Source organism: Diprion similis, chromosome 13 (genome assembly GCF_021155765.1).
Source record: "Diprion similis isolate iyDipSimi1 chromosome 13, iyDipSimi1.1, whole genome shotgun sequence".
NCBI classification, from domain to species: domain Eukaryota; kingdom Metazoa; phylum Arthropoda; class Insecta; order Hymenoptera; family Diprionidae; genus Diprion; species Diprion similis.
Window position 1 is genome coordinate 6,365,356 of NC_060117.1, and position 15,032 is coordinate 6,380,387.

The 15,032-nt window shown below is 34.9% G+C and overlaps 1 protein-coding gene across 1 annotated transcript; it reads right to left on the reverse strand.

Moving 5' to 3' along the window:
• Positions 1–1,877: 1,877 nt before the first annotated feature.
• LOC124413934 (GTP-binding protein Rhes) lies at positions 1,878–14,607 on the reverse strand. Its single transcript, XM_046894744.1, has 4 exons — positions 14,569–14,607; positions 3,959–4,074; positions 2,860–3,289; positions 1,878–2,346 (listed from the first exon to the last, which is right to left on the reverse strand). Exons 2-4 carry the CDS (start codon positions 4,051–4,053, stop codon positions 2,047–2,049), a joined length of 825 nt encoding a protein of 274 aa, XP_046750700.1. The 5' UTR covers positions 4,054–4,074; positions 14,569–14,607; the 3' UTR covers positions 1,878–2,046.
• Between the last annotated feature and the right edge of the window lie 425 nt (positions 14,608–15,032).

Here is a 15,032-nt window from a genome sequence, read left to right on the forward strand (position 1 = left end):
AAAATTGAATGTTTCAAAATTCACTTTCTGTTCTTCACGAGTGCTTTGATTTGACATAAAAAAAAATCAAGACCGATTAGCGTATTTTAACCATAGAAGAGAAAATCGCAAAAAATGGTTATTTTTCGAACTGTTACACTAGGATGATCCCTTAATATATTCAAGCATTGTCCGGCTTAGTACAGACTTCCGGTATAACTAGCCACACCGACTAAATTTCCTAGTTCTAATTACTATACTTTATATATTTTTTTATTTTTTTTTTTATACGCGATTTTAATTTTTCATCAAAACCAAAAAATACAATTTTTTGAGTACAATATTAAAATTAAATTTGAAACTGTTATAACGAGAAAAAGTAATTATTTTTGATTACGATCATTCGTACTCTATTTTCTTGCTGGTAACTATTGCAAGAATTTGTTCTTGATGTAACGATAAATTAATATCGAGGCTTGTTTTAATTGAAAAAATGTAGTCAATCGAAGAAAACGATTTGACTTTGCAATAAACAGAAATGTAGTATTGGCGACTATAATCGAGGCATTCCATGTTAAATCAAGCATTTTGCAGGTAAAATACGTTCGATTGACAGTTTTAATTCATTTGATTTTTTTCATGTATTCTGCTAATGAAAAAAAGTTGGTATTCACATTTTCATTACATGACTCGAATTTAGAATTTCAATTTTGATACTCGCCCTCTTGTTCCAGTGGCTATACCTTCAAAAGTAATGAAGTTAATTGGACAAAACAAAGAAGCATCTGAAAGGGTACGAAATACTCTTAAAAGTAACATTTAGTACAAATTTTTTTTCCTGTACAAACAATTGGCTCTGAATTTCATAAGTTGAATTCTTTTTAACTTTACTGTTGCCTTCGACAAGCAATTTTGAAATTCTAAAAATCATGTGACTGTATTCGTTTACTGATCACATATTAACTCACCATTTTTCAAAATTCACCTAGGATGAGATCTTTTTGATGAAAATCGATCCTCTTACCTCACGACAATGTGCCTCAAAGTACAGGATTCATTTTTTAAATTACCTTAACTAATTTATTATATTAACGATACCCGTTTTAATGAATTGTACTTTTGAGAATAAAGGAAGTAACTCATTTCGTACTAATTTCGTATCAACGTAACATATGCATATGGAGTGTAAAACATAAAGTCACATGAGGCTGAAGTTAGTAACGTAAGCGAAGCGAAACGTCGAAAAGAAAAAAGTAACTATTACAAAATTTTATAGTGACGTCAAAGTGACTAACGTTTTCAAAATATCAATTTCTTTTGCCTGATTACAATTTACTGCATTTCAGACGATCCAAAAATCGGGAAATGGCGGTTTCTCCGAACCGTTAATCATTACAACAACGTTACTAACTTCAACTTCAACCTCGCGAAGTTACAGGACCGTTTATAGAATGGCACTGAAGTAGTAGGACTGTGCGAATTTATAGACCGTGGTGTGAGTATACATGGTGTGCCTAAGAGTGCAGTTTCCTTTTCCAAAAAAGTTTCTTTCTCTCGCACTGGACTTGACTTAACTAAGATGTGTACCAACGGCGTCAAAATCCCCTAGATCGGTGGTGATTAATTGTTACGACGTTGAATCTGCGTGGGGAAAAAATGAGCGTCACTTTAAATAACTCACACATAGTCGTGCTACACACGATGGCATTACCAAGCAGGTTAGCGTTCGCCGGAAAAATAATTCCCTAGCAATATAGGGATTTCTTTTAGACAGTTGGTACACGTCTCACTTAGAGACTTTAACCTCGAAAAAAGGTTCGTTTCTTAGGAGTTCTAGACACACGATGTATACTCAAATCACACTATAAGACGCGGAATGATTTCATTATCGTCTATTGTATAGTGTATATATATATTATATGTTTTATGTATTACATAATGTAGTAGGTATATATATAATATATATATATATATAGGCTAAACTGCTACTTAATTAACTTTCAGGATTTTCATTTATTTCTTCACATTAATCGTCAGTCTATTATCGGCGCTACGTAACTTACAGGATTAGGAAATAACGCATGAATTTCTCTTGGCGTCGGTTCGTTCGCGGATCTGTTGGAGATGCTGAAGCTGCGAAGGCGACGGCACGTGGGCGCTGCTCACTCTTGAGCTAAGATGCTGAGGGGGTGGTAAGGATTGCCGTCGTCTGCGGCGCAAAGCTGGACTCAAGTTGTACTTCACCTTAGCCTGTATCAACAGCTCCTTGAACACCTGGTTTATGTTCGTGTTCTCCTTCGCTGATACCTCCACGAAACCGTTTTCCCAATCGACGGTCACCAACGCCTCTGTGCTCTCCCTGTCCACCTGGATTACCCCGATTCAATCAATTCTTCGTCGAAATAAGTTTTTTTGTTTGTTTTTTTTTTTTTTTTTTAGTTATCGACAGGTATCGGTTTAAATTTTGTAAATTTACAAAAATTTTTTTCGCATTTACTAACAGAAATGTTACAAATAGTACAAATACAAAGTGGACCTGCTGAAACGTTATTTTTAACGTTTTTTAAACTTTTCCAACAGTATACGGCTGACAAATCGTCTCGTGTTATTGGGACTGTCGCTTTGCAATGCGACATCTGGTGGAAAAAATTCAAACTAATTCAAACAATTTAACAGCTAATCGTTGAACGTCTTTTTCGCGTTTGAATAATAGAACAGATATATTATTGATTATGATTAATTAATTTATATGACATGATTGATTTGAAAGTTCAAGAACTACGATTTGGCTCCATTAGAATTTCAAACTTAGGTTATGTGGTGATAAAATGGCGCCGACAAAAAGACTCTGACGTCATGAGGACGTCATCGAATAATTACCTCGCGATTTTCGTCAGCCAGATCGACTTTGTTTCCAACAACGACGATCGGCACCGCGCTGTAACCTTTGGTCTCGAGTATTTGGGCCCGAAGAACCTTCGCCTCAAGGAAGGAATTAGAATCGTTGACATCGTAAACCAGAATGAAGGCGTCAGCTGAGGAAATGGAGAGTGCTCGCATAGCCGGAAATTCGTAGGCACCGGAAGTGTCCAATATATCAAGAGTTAGCTGGATACCGGAAACATTGAAGTCGCCATGATGCATTTCTTCTACGGTTCGTTTGTATTTAGCTGAGAATGTGTTGTAGAGAAACTGGCTGATGATCGATGATTTTCCAACTTTCGCTGCTCCCATTACAACGATTTTGTGACGAAACGAGCTTTCCGTTTGCTTCCTACTGTTGCTGTCCGCCTCTGATAGCCTTTCGGTGCTGCTCATCGTCAATGCAAAGTGGATCAAACGAGATCAGCATTAATTCGATATCAGTCCTTTAAAAAGTCCGATCACGGATCGCGCTTTGCTTCGACTTAATCCCGATGAAAATAGGGGCGCGAAAATCGACTTGGAAGGAAAAACGAACCAACTTTTCACGTTCGAAAATTCCCTCACGATCCGATGTTAGTGAATTTAAATCCTTGAATAGATAGTGTTTCTCTGTTTTGTAAATCGTTTTAAATTCAATTCCAGTACATTTAATCTTATATTTTTTATATTCAAATAAAATTTTTATTTCTTTATTAGGAATGAGTCGGGATAATCATATCCAGAGGAAATCGAGCCCAATTGTTATAATGGATTTAAAAAACTACGATTTATGATCGGATCTTTGATTTTTGTCTTTCACCTTTATATCGGTTAATGTATATTGTAATAAGTGACAGGTCAAAGCTTGTGGAATATAAATGTCGGTTTGTTGGTTTTAGTATTAGCATAAGCGAGACTCGCCCGGGTGCTGAGAAAATAAAAGTTTTACGGTGTACGTTTGCATATAAATAATTCATACTTTGACAGATTCTGGTGTATAATATATATTTGTTTAAGTAAAAGCTCTCCGTGGTGGATGCTGCTGCTGCTGATGCTGATGCTGCTATTTTCTCACCTATTATTCTTCGGCAATTCTTCTTCTTGTTCCTCCTTGAGAGAAGATGGCTGAAGGCTAAAACGTCGACGAAATTGATGGCGGCTCTTCATCATGTTTCTTCCCCCTTTTAATATCTGTAAATATGAATAATTCGTCCAAGTTCAGATATCAGAGTTGCACCTGAATGTAATATAATATTATAAACATTAGGGTGATCCATAAAAAGTTAATATTTGAAATTCGACCGGCTCACCTTCGGATCAGTTCCGAATAATTTAAAAATAATTTCCTCATTTTTTCAGATTTTTTTTATCTCAACTCTAACCCGTGCCCGTAAAAGGGTGGATTTCCCTGTTTAACCCTTTTAGGAGCACATTAAATCCACCGAAAGGATTTCGATAAAAGTTGGTACAGGAGGATTTCTTGGGTCACTGATTACGAATTTGAACTTGAAATTAGAAAATTCGAAATGCTGGATCCAGTATGGCAAAATCAAGTGACTTTTGGTATTTTGGTGCACTATATATTGTATCCGCGATTTTAAACTTCGTAATTTTGAGTTCAGATTCGTAATCAGCTACCTCAAAAGTCCTTGAGTACCAAATTTCACCAAAACCGAGTGACTTTTTGGATTATGGTCCACCATGTTGGTTCCACCATTTTGAATTTTCAAATTTTCAGTTCAGATACGTAGTCAGCGACCCAAGAAACTCTGGAGAGAAATCCAAAAAATCCAGTCTCCTGCGATCACGGGTTAGAGTTGAGATAAAAATCTGAAAAAGTAACGGAATTACTTTCAGATTATTTGAAGCCGATTTCGGAAATGGGCCGATCGAAATTCAAAAATAATCTTTGCAAGAACCACCCAAATATGTATATATAAAGTGAATTGCTTGCGATTGAATGCTTTAATGCGCATGCGCTGAAATTCGAGGGCAAGAGTAGTTGACTTTCCAGGACAACCAACGGTCGTAAGTTCAGACGACAGGTCACCGCGATGTATTTAACCTGAAAAATGTTGGTCATCCTGACAAAGCAACTGTTCTTGCTCTCGAGTCTTAGCGCATGCGCATTAAGCCATTCGATCGTTATGCATAATAAACGATGTTATATTGTATAATTCCTTAGCACCAAACCATGATGTGAGTACACATGGTGTGCCTAGAAGTGCAGCTTCTTTCTCAAAAAAAATTTCTCTCTCGCGCTGGACTGGACTTAAATAAGATGTTTACCAACGGCGCCAAAATACCCTAGATCGATGGTGATTAATTGTTGCGACGTTGAATCTGCGTGGGGAAAAAATGAGCGGGACATTAAATAACTCAGACCACAACTACACACGATGGGATTACCAAGCAGAGTAGCGTTCGTCGGAAAAATAATTCCCTAGCAATATAGGGATTTCTTTAGACAGTTGGTACACGTCTCACTTGAAGGCTTTAACCTCGAAAAAAGCGGCGTGTCGCAGGAGTTATAACACCACAGCAGCAAACAGCTGAATAGCAACTATCACTCAATAATAATAATTTGACAGCATATTTGCAGCTTTCTAATTGTTATGTATGTACAGTTGTAATGTAATTTCTCGAGCCGAAAAAGTGTTCGCCGCAAGTCGAAAAGTTGAAATCGAAAGAGTCGAAAAGAAGTTTGTCAGTGATAAAAAAGGGATTCGTTTTTCTTATCGTGAATTGGCGGCGGTCGCTATATGTAGCAAGTGAATGTCCATTGGACCCGCCATCCTTGGGGCCAATTTCGAGTCGCTTCGATCAGAGTCCTTTGAACGTTCGCAAAGAGGTTCTTTGTCCGCCCACACATTGTACAACACCTTCGAACCTGAAGCTCGAAGAAGAACGCGAGATAAAAAAAAATGAAACTTTTCACGATAGTCGAATTATCTCACGATGGTGGATGGAAGAAAAAAATCAATTCAAAAACCTCATATTTTCGATGTCTCATATATTTTTCAGCAAATCATTGAATATCTAGCGATAACTTGAATCCATGTGGCTCGATGATTCGTTTCACGAAACACCATTTTTTATGAAAATATTACGACTTTAACTCGAAATTTTATCTAGTAAAATTTATTTCATAACTTTTAGTTATAAATTTTATATGGGTAATTCCATAATTCGATTTTCGATTGAAATGTCGCACTTGTGTCACAATATACATATATGTTGTTATGTTTTGTAAAATTTTGAACAATATCGAATTATCTAAAACCGATATTCACGTCACGATTTTGAATCACGTGTGATCCGATTCGTTTACTCAATTTTCCTTCGTTCCTCTTCTCGGATAAGTGAATGTTAAATTCATTTTCAGAGGATCGAAAACACGCGATCTGCGAATGAAAAATCACCTTTGAACTTTTCTACCACGAGGCTAATTCGTTTTAAATTTTACGTCAACAAGTTGTATGTACAGTACACATTTGATAATCATTACAGTACGAATTGTACGCGTTTAAGGATGAATTGGCTATACATTCTCTACCAAAAGTGAGTCTAGTCGAAAATATTTCGATACTTTGTGATAAGATGAAGATCTGGAAAAAAATCGACGACTATAAAGATCATAAGAAAATTGAATTTTGATATCAATAATGCCAAAATTTGCCGATAAATTGTTTAACAGAAACATTGTATAACAAATTATCAGGGAATATTTTTTCATCTCTAATGTGAGATGAATACGTTGATTTTTGTGAATAAACACGAATTTTGAAAGAATATTCTCACATTTTTGAATCTTCCGTTTTTCAAAGTTATAAAAAAATTTTGAAAAATGGAAGAAAAGTCTTAAATCTTGGTAGAAACGTTGTTCATTAAAATTAAAAAGTTTCCAGGTTACCGAACGAATACTTTGGTAAATACAGCCTTTTTGCAAACCTTCGAAAACGAAAATTTCCAATGTATAAAAAAATTCATGTACATTCAAAAAAATCAACGAATTAATTTCACACCACAAGAAAAACATTCCTTGAAAATTTATCAAGCAATCTTTTGTTTAGATAATTTATTCGTAACTTTTGGTGCATCATTATTACTTAAATTAAATTTTCTTATCGTCTTTTATTATCGTTGATTTTTGTTTATTCAGATCTTTATCTTATCACAAAGTATTCAATACTGCGAACGAGACTCACTTTTGGTTACGAATATACAGCGATTACATCCTTAACTAAGAGCCCGAGTCTGCATGAACGAAGAGTGTAAAATTATGTACACGTTGCTTGTCCAACATTAATGTTGTATTCCTGTGTCCATCGATTTTGGGTTAGACGTCTCCTTGCACGAAGCAACTTCACGAATATACAAGGTACATGCATACAAATACATACATACATACATATATACATATAGATTCACGAACGATGGAGTAATATGGCCGATGTATAATAATAATGTGCATTAAGGAACATTTCAGATCGCGTTGCTGAGTGGTTCCGCCTACGTTGGAATACGGTGCAATTAGTTTCACTCTGGCCATTCATTCTTCTTGAGAAATGGAAATCCCTCAATTCTGCAAAACTGCGAAACTCGAGAGAAAGATTAAATCGTAATTTATTAATCATAATGTTCTTCTGTATTAAAGTTGAAAATTAATTGAATTTAGAAGAAAAAAAAAGTTCATTTCGAAATATCGAATCAATGTGTATTTTTGATAATTTATGTTGTAAATAAAATCCGTGTGAAACCTCTTAGACTTGACCATATTGAAATTGAATTTATTATAAAAATTGCTAGCTTTCACTTCTGAAATTGACAAGAATTATAGAATACTAGAAAATAGTAGAAAATAAGTAATTCAGGCCAAATGGGGTAGCCTTAAATTTTTATAAAACAAATTTTGTTTATTAAAATGTTTTTTTCAAACAGTCAAAAATTACTTCTATCAACATTATTTTGAATTTTCAGAAATTTTCAACATATTTTTTTTTCCATTCCCTGACATCTGAAAATCATTTTTATTTTCTTTGGTTACAATTTAAGAAAAATAAAAAGATTCAGCGTATTTTATTTGAGAAACCAAAAAAAAAAAGAGCATATTTTTGTGATTTTTTTTTACAGAGTGCCTTATTTATTAATACTTTAAAACTTATTTTACATTATTAAGCATTATTCTAAGAATATTCTGTCACATTTTCATTAAAAAAATATTGAAAATTCAGCCATTGGTAGTTGTGATAACGAAGTAACCTCAAAAAAAAGTTTCCATGCGGTAGTCAAAATTTCTCAAAAACCTTCGGACCGATTTCGCCTAAACTTTGTACACTTCATTAACATACTAAATACTAGTTTCTGAACGAAGGATTTTTTTTTTTTTTCAATTATAACTTATTTTTTAATCAAACAAAAACATCAAATCAAAGTTTAAATCAGAGTTTTTTGATTACACCTCCACCAAAATTTCAAAAATGAATATTTTTTTAATTCCTTCCTCTAAATTCAAGATAAACTTATGTACCAAAGAAATCTTTTTGGTTTTTTAATTTCACATGAAGCAATCACGAGTTAATATATTTTTATGAAAATGTAGCAGAATATTCTTAAAATATTGCTAAACAATGTACAACAAGTTAAAAAATATTAATAAATAAGGTACTCTGTGAAAAAAAAAATCACAAAACCTATGCTTTTTTTGGTATCTCAGATCCTCATCCCCCCTTAAGTGCCCCGATTTTGCCTTCATCCCCTATACGACACAACTTTTGTAGTAGAAATTTCAAAGCTCAGAAGGAGTCCAAAAATTTCACAAAGGACCTGGCAATCGCATACGATAGAACTTTTTCTTGATACATTGAAATGAAATATTGATGCGAAGACGCCTTGAGGGACAAATTCGCTATACTTGTTGCGATAAAAAAAAAAAACAGCCCTCGGCGACCCCTCGATGAGAATTATGGAAATCGAAGTAAAAAAAAAACAGAAAAAGAAAAAAGAAAAAGCAAAAAAAAAAAAAATATATAAAATCGAAAGAAAAAGAGATCTGCGTGGATTATTTCTTTCCGGATCGTATCTAATTAAATCCACCTGTAAACGGATGAGACACTGTGCTTGTGTATAATAATAATAATGAAAACGAAACTGTTTCTTGCAAAGTGTAAATTTGTATACGGTGTGAAATTTTTCGCGGAACTTTCGTGCGATGGTTACAGTGAGGCAAAATACTTTGTGCGATTATATTCTTGCCCCGTAAAAAGAAGTAAAGTAATATCTAACCAAACGGGGGGGGGGGGGGGGGGGAATAAAAGTAAAAGTAGAATTGACTTGCTTGGACATCGAGCGAAAGGTTTCGAATCTATAAGAAATGTAGCGAACCAACGATATAATTAACCTGATACTGAAGCTGCGGAATGAGATCCAAGACAAGGAAAGAAAGAAAAAAAAAAACAAAAAAAAAAAAAAGACATCACGGTAGAGGAGAAATTGAAAGAAAAATACGATGGTATTGTTAAACGGAAAAAACGTTCTTCTTTGGTCTTTCATAGTATTCTTAATTATCGATGAGGACATCATCTCGTGTTGCACAATTTTTTAAACTCCTTATATATATATATATATATATATATATATATATATATATATATATCGTAAAACTTTATATGGAATGGAAACTTTGAAAGGAAAATTCGACATCCCATGGAGAAAAAAAACAACTATATCCTACTGTAATGTGAATATAGATTTACGTATATTTGTTATTCTGAGTAATAATCGTGAAGTTAAATATTTAATTTGAGATTCAAAAGATTCACAAGCCTCAACGAGATTATCGCCAGGCTACGAGTTAAAATCGTTACGACGCTCGTACAGAGATAAGAGGAATAATGAAAATTCGTCGTTCCGGTTATATTATTGTGAAAAAAATTATCTACCTGACATCGTGAGTTTCTTTTTCCGAACTGCGAGTAAAAATTGAAACGAAAAATTTTCAACGACAGGGAATAAACCAACGATTTACAAATAACGATTTTAACCGAGTATTTTTTTAGAGGATTTTTGTATTTACTTGTTTTTTTTTTGTTTTTTTTTATTCAAATTTCAAATTCATTCTATATGTTATCCAAACTTTCAAAGTCAAAGCTAAAACAACATTTCCAAAGAAATGTGAAATTTTCTTTTCTTTGATCAGTAAATTTAAACGATTTACCGTTACAGTTTCAAAAACATTATCCATTTTGAAACCAGAACTGTTTATTTTAGTTATGATAAGAAATGGAAATAGTTATAAGGACTGTACAATGACTGCAGCCAGATGTTTCGTTCATTCGCACTGAATACCCGAGCGGATTTTGATGATTTCGAACTTTGTTAATTTTCCAAAAAAAAAAAAAAATAAATAAATAGTAAAAAGCAGAATACAAATACCGTGTAACTGAATAAAAATAAAAGAATTTTGAAATTGTTCCAAATAAAAATATATAATACTCAAAATCAATGCAGCGTAGATTATTTCAATGATTTTTTATAAATACGATAGACGCCAATGCATGGGAATAAAAATGTGTTTGACGTAGGTCAGGATTCGCTGTGTTTTAGGTTCAGTAGCTTGAAAGTAGGGCTGGCGTAGAGCCAAAAGTGGCATGTGGCGTCGTTGAAGAAGAAGTAACATTGCAATGCGCGCTGATAATTGAGAGGTCAAAGAACCTGCTGAGTGAACGAGTAAGTAGGGGTGAAACAGTTGAGAATAATAGGGAACAAAGAGCAAGTATTTAAAGGGTTTAAAAAGCGTCTATTCTCGACTTAGTCGAACGCTGCTAAAAATGCTCGATTGATTTTTTCAGTCACAGTGAAATACTCAACGTCCCAATACAAAAATTTCCATATCCTACCCTTATTACAGTTTATTTACAATTTTAAATGGTCTTTGTTACCTTGAAGGATTATTAGAATATGGAAACATTTAATTACATAGTTTTTCGATTTTACATCCGTTATATCGGGTCCACCATCTTGGATTTACCAATTATCGAATTCTGACTTCAGATTCGGGATCAGCGACCCCGAAAACTCCCCAAGTAACAAGTTTCCGCTAGAATCATTGAATTTTGATAATTTTTCCGATTTTACATCCGTCATATTAGATCCGCCATATTGAATCCGCCATCGTGGATTTATAAGTTATCAAATTCTGACTTCAGATTTGGAATCAGCGTCCACAAAACTCCCAGAGTAACAAGTTTTCGCCGGAATCATCAAATTTTGATAGTTTTTTCGATTTTATATCCACCATACTGGATCCGCCATCTTGGATTTATAAGTTATCGAATTCCGACTTCAGATTCGTGATCGGCGACCTCAGAAGCCTCGGTGAAATGAGTTTCCGCCAGAATCATCAAATTTTCATAGTTTTTTCGATTTTACATTCGTCATATTGGGTCCACCATCTTGGATTTACAAAATTTCAAATTCCGAATTTAGATTCGTGATCGGTGACCTCAGAAGCCCCCAAGTAATGAGTTTCCGCCAAAATCATCGAATTTTAATAGCTTTTTCGATTTTACGTCTGCCATATTGGATTTATAAGTTATGTAATTTTGACTTCAGATTCGTGATCAATTGTTCTAGAAAAGAGCGAGTAACAAAATTCAGGCCAAAATATTAAGTTGAAAAATGTGTGTCTGAAAGGGTTAGCTTCTGTTTCCCTTACAGTTCTTTGGTAAAGGCATTCGCGTGAAAGCTCTGTGCCTGCGTTATTTATCTGTTTAATAACTCGTCTGCAGGGAACGATTTTTTATTCAGCCCGGCTAATTAAGAGGTTTCATTATTCATGCTGAAGATGGATCGTCCTGGAGATGACGGATGATACAGACAATAAGACAAAACCCAAAACCACGCCTAAGTGATTATCTAGTATAAACCAGGCTCAGCAGGGTATAAATTCGGCTCGCAATCTACGCGCGACAGAATTTTTTTAAACTCCCCCAGAAGCTTCTTTCTTTTCTGTTTCTTCTCATTTAAAAGCCGAATGGCGTTGAGAAGCTTTACACTATGTCGTACAAATAAGACAACATTATTTCATAGTTTCTTTCAATTTTTATGAACAATCGTTTATTTCTTTGGAAATAAGTTCCTAGTAAATCGTTTGGGACGTATTTTTTAGTATTCAACAAATTATATATTCACTTGAGAGTAAAAACTGAGAAAAAATTGCTTTCATGATCGTCGCGTTAACTGCTTTCAATCAACTTTACTTCCATCCACTTTGGTTTTGCTTTTGATTTTTTTTTATGCCAGCATGAATAATTTTTCCGAATCGCAAGAAAATGGTTTTAAAGAAATAGCACAAAAAAATTTCGTTGGTTTTCGATTCCATAATCGTTGTGCTCGCGAATGTAATTCGCACTCTTTACAATTCCGTAACTCTGACCTCGGATTAAATTGTTTTATAATAGTAGATAGAAAAAAAATCTGTCCTCATAAAGGAGTCTAATTAATTAGTTGAATAGAATCTGTAAGAACTATTAGCAGTAGTTCAGTAGTTGCAGGAAAAGCTTCCTTTTATGCAGTGGTCCCATTGTTCTAAATTCCGTTGCAGTCTTCTTCCTCTTTTATTTCAATACTTTGAGGTGTAGAGTATGTAGTGCAGGTGGACTGCAGGGAATAAGAAACTTCCCAGTTTCTTGAGGGCTGTTATCTGGCAAGTTATACAAACCCTCCGTGACTCGTGGCTTTGCCGGTAATCTCTCGAGAAAGTCCCACTTGAACGAACTCGCCGAAGTCCTCGTGCGGATTTTTACATGTTCTTTTTTCTCTCCTTGTTTCCAGTTTTCACCATGGTTGAAGTACACTTGTTAAGCCTTCCCCGGGATGCGGTGCCGACGAAAATTGGTTAGAAATACTCTCACACTCGCGAATAATAAACGTTCAACTCGCTCTTTTCGCTTGCACAAAGATCTATTTTTTTTATCCTTCCTAAAAGTGCATCACGCCTGACGCAGAACGCCGTCAGCCACTTTTATATTAACATAACTATAGTTTATAGCTGCTATAACAATCCAGAGTTAGCACAGAAGATTATGTCAAAATTTCATGACACTCGCTTCAGCAGTTTTTGAGACTATCAGCAACAAACACTATCGATAACAGACTTTTCAGGTCTGTTTTACCGATATTTGTTCCCCTTAGTGCTAGGCAATCCAGCATACTGCGGCGTTTACTCAAAATCGAACAAGCAGTTTGTCAAATTATCGACAACAAACAAACGAACCTTGTCTTTTTATAATAGTAGAGTAGATAAATTCGGTTCATAACATCCATATTACTTCGTAAACTCTGTGGAAACTAGTCGAAATTTCATGACAATCGTCCCAGCAGTTTTCGAGATTATCGGTAACAAACGTTATCGATAACAAGCTTGGTCTGTTTTACCGATATTTCTTCCCCTCATTGTTAGGCAATCCAACATACTCTACGGTGTTTACTATGTAGATTTTCTCTCCTACGAACAATTGCAATTCAATGCAACTTTGTTTCAAACAAATGTTCAACGTCTCCTAGATTCGTGGATGTGTAAAATTCGCATTATGCAGCCTCATAAACGTTATTCATCCATTTTAAAGACCGTATCAGTATCTCTGCGTTTTAATTTCCGATTTAAACGTGACCGTCGCCGTGTTTTATCGTCACTCCTGGTGTCACCGAGTCGAGCTCAGCGGCTTTATCCTGCAAGGCTGGCGAATCGAATTTGCCGTGTTTACACCGTAAAGCAAACGGATCCTGCTGAAGGCATCTCGTCTAACGGGGTAAAAAGTGAATTGCTCGGTTGATTCAAGAAGATTACGCGTAGGCTGTATAGGTATACCTGTGCAGAAAAAAACGGATGAAGAATCTCGAAGCGAACGCGGTAAATTGAAAGGGAAAGTTCGGGGTCGAGAATTTCCAATCTTCGGAATAAATTGCATCCGTTTCATAATTCTTAATAGCTTTTTTTTTTACACCAAGTTGAAAAATTTTACGCTAAAAATATTCACCTCCACGCTCAAATACATTTTATGAAATTTAATATCCTGTAAGCTTTCCGGATGACTGACAGACGATTATTATAAAGTATATTCGACAAGTCTATTAAGCTCTGTAGCGTTCGATGATCCTTGATATATCATTTGATTCGAACGATCGCCTTGACGAAATTCAATCATTCCTCAGGAGTGTTAATTTTCTCCAACTACACTTGAAAGATACTTAAAACTTCAACGAAGCGAAACGATATCACGATGTAATAACATTAAAAATAACTAAAATTTGAATTATACCAGATCTTGTAAACAGAGATTGTAAAAACCATTTTTACATCATTTATCGGTATCCATTGATTCTTATATCGAAAAAAAAAATTCTCAAATTTTATTCCTGTATTGCGTAAAGGTATAACTACATGACGGAAGAAATTTTCAGTAGAGAAATTGTTTTCAAATATTTTCTTTCGTCGACGCCCGCTGCGAAGGTTTCTCGCCCCTGAACGAAACGATCAGTGCGTAAAAAAAAATTGCTTCTGCTTATTTTATCCCCGACCTTTTTTTTTTTTTTTTTTTTCGCCCAACGAGTTTTCCTCCTCATCTTGCAACCGGGTTTGCTTATTTATTCATGTATGTATTATTTATTTATGTACATACATACCTATGATATAAGCACGTTAAACTCTCCTAAGCCAGCTCATTGTCACCAAGGCCACGTCCGGTTATCAAAAGACATTGTCGGATTGGCTGGGCTCAAGGGGAACAACAAACGATATTCACCCACAGGCACTTCTGAAGCAAGGCTTCAGGCTTCCAAGCGTATATTATAGAGCTTTCTGAGTTCAATCATGCGTAGGGATGGCTAAAGGCGTGGAAACGAGATTCTGAATATCTGTGAAGCGAAGTAAGCCTCTCGGTTGTAATTTACTACCGAGAGAAATTTAATAACGATGACAAGTAAATGCAGTCATCATCCTTCGTCAAGTTTATATGCAAAAAAATTTTCTTCACCCTGAGATATTTTTCCAGGGTGAAATTCGTCAAGAGATCATCGGAGAGATGAGTTGAAAATCTGTCCCGTCAAGATTTCAAAGTGACGAAATTTTTTTACACATTCGTTTAAAA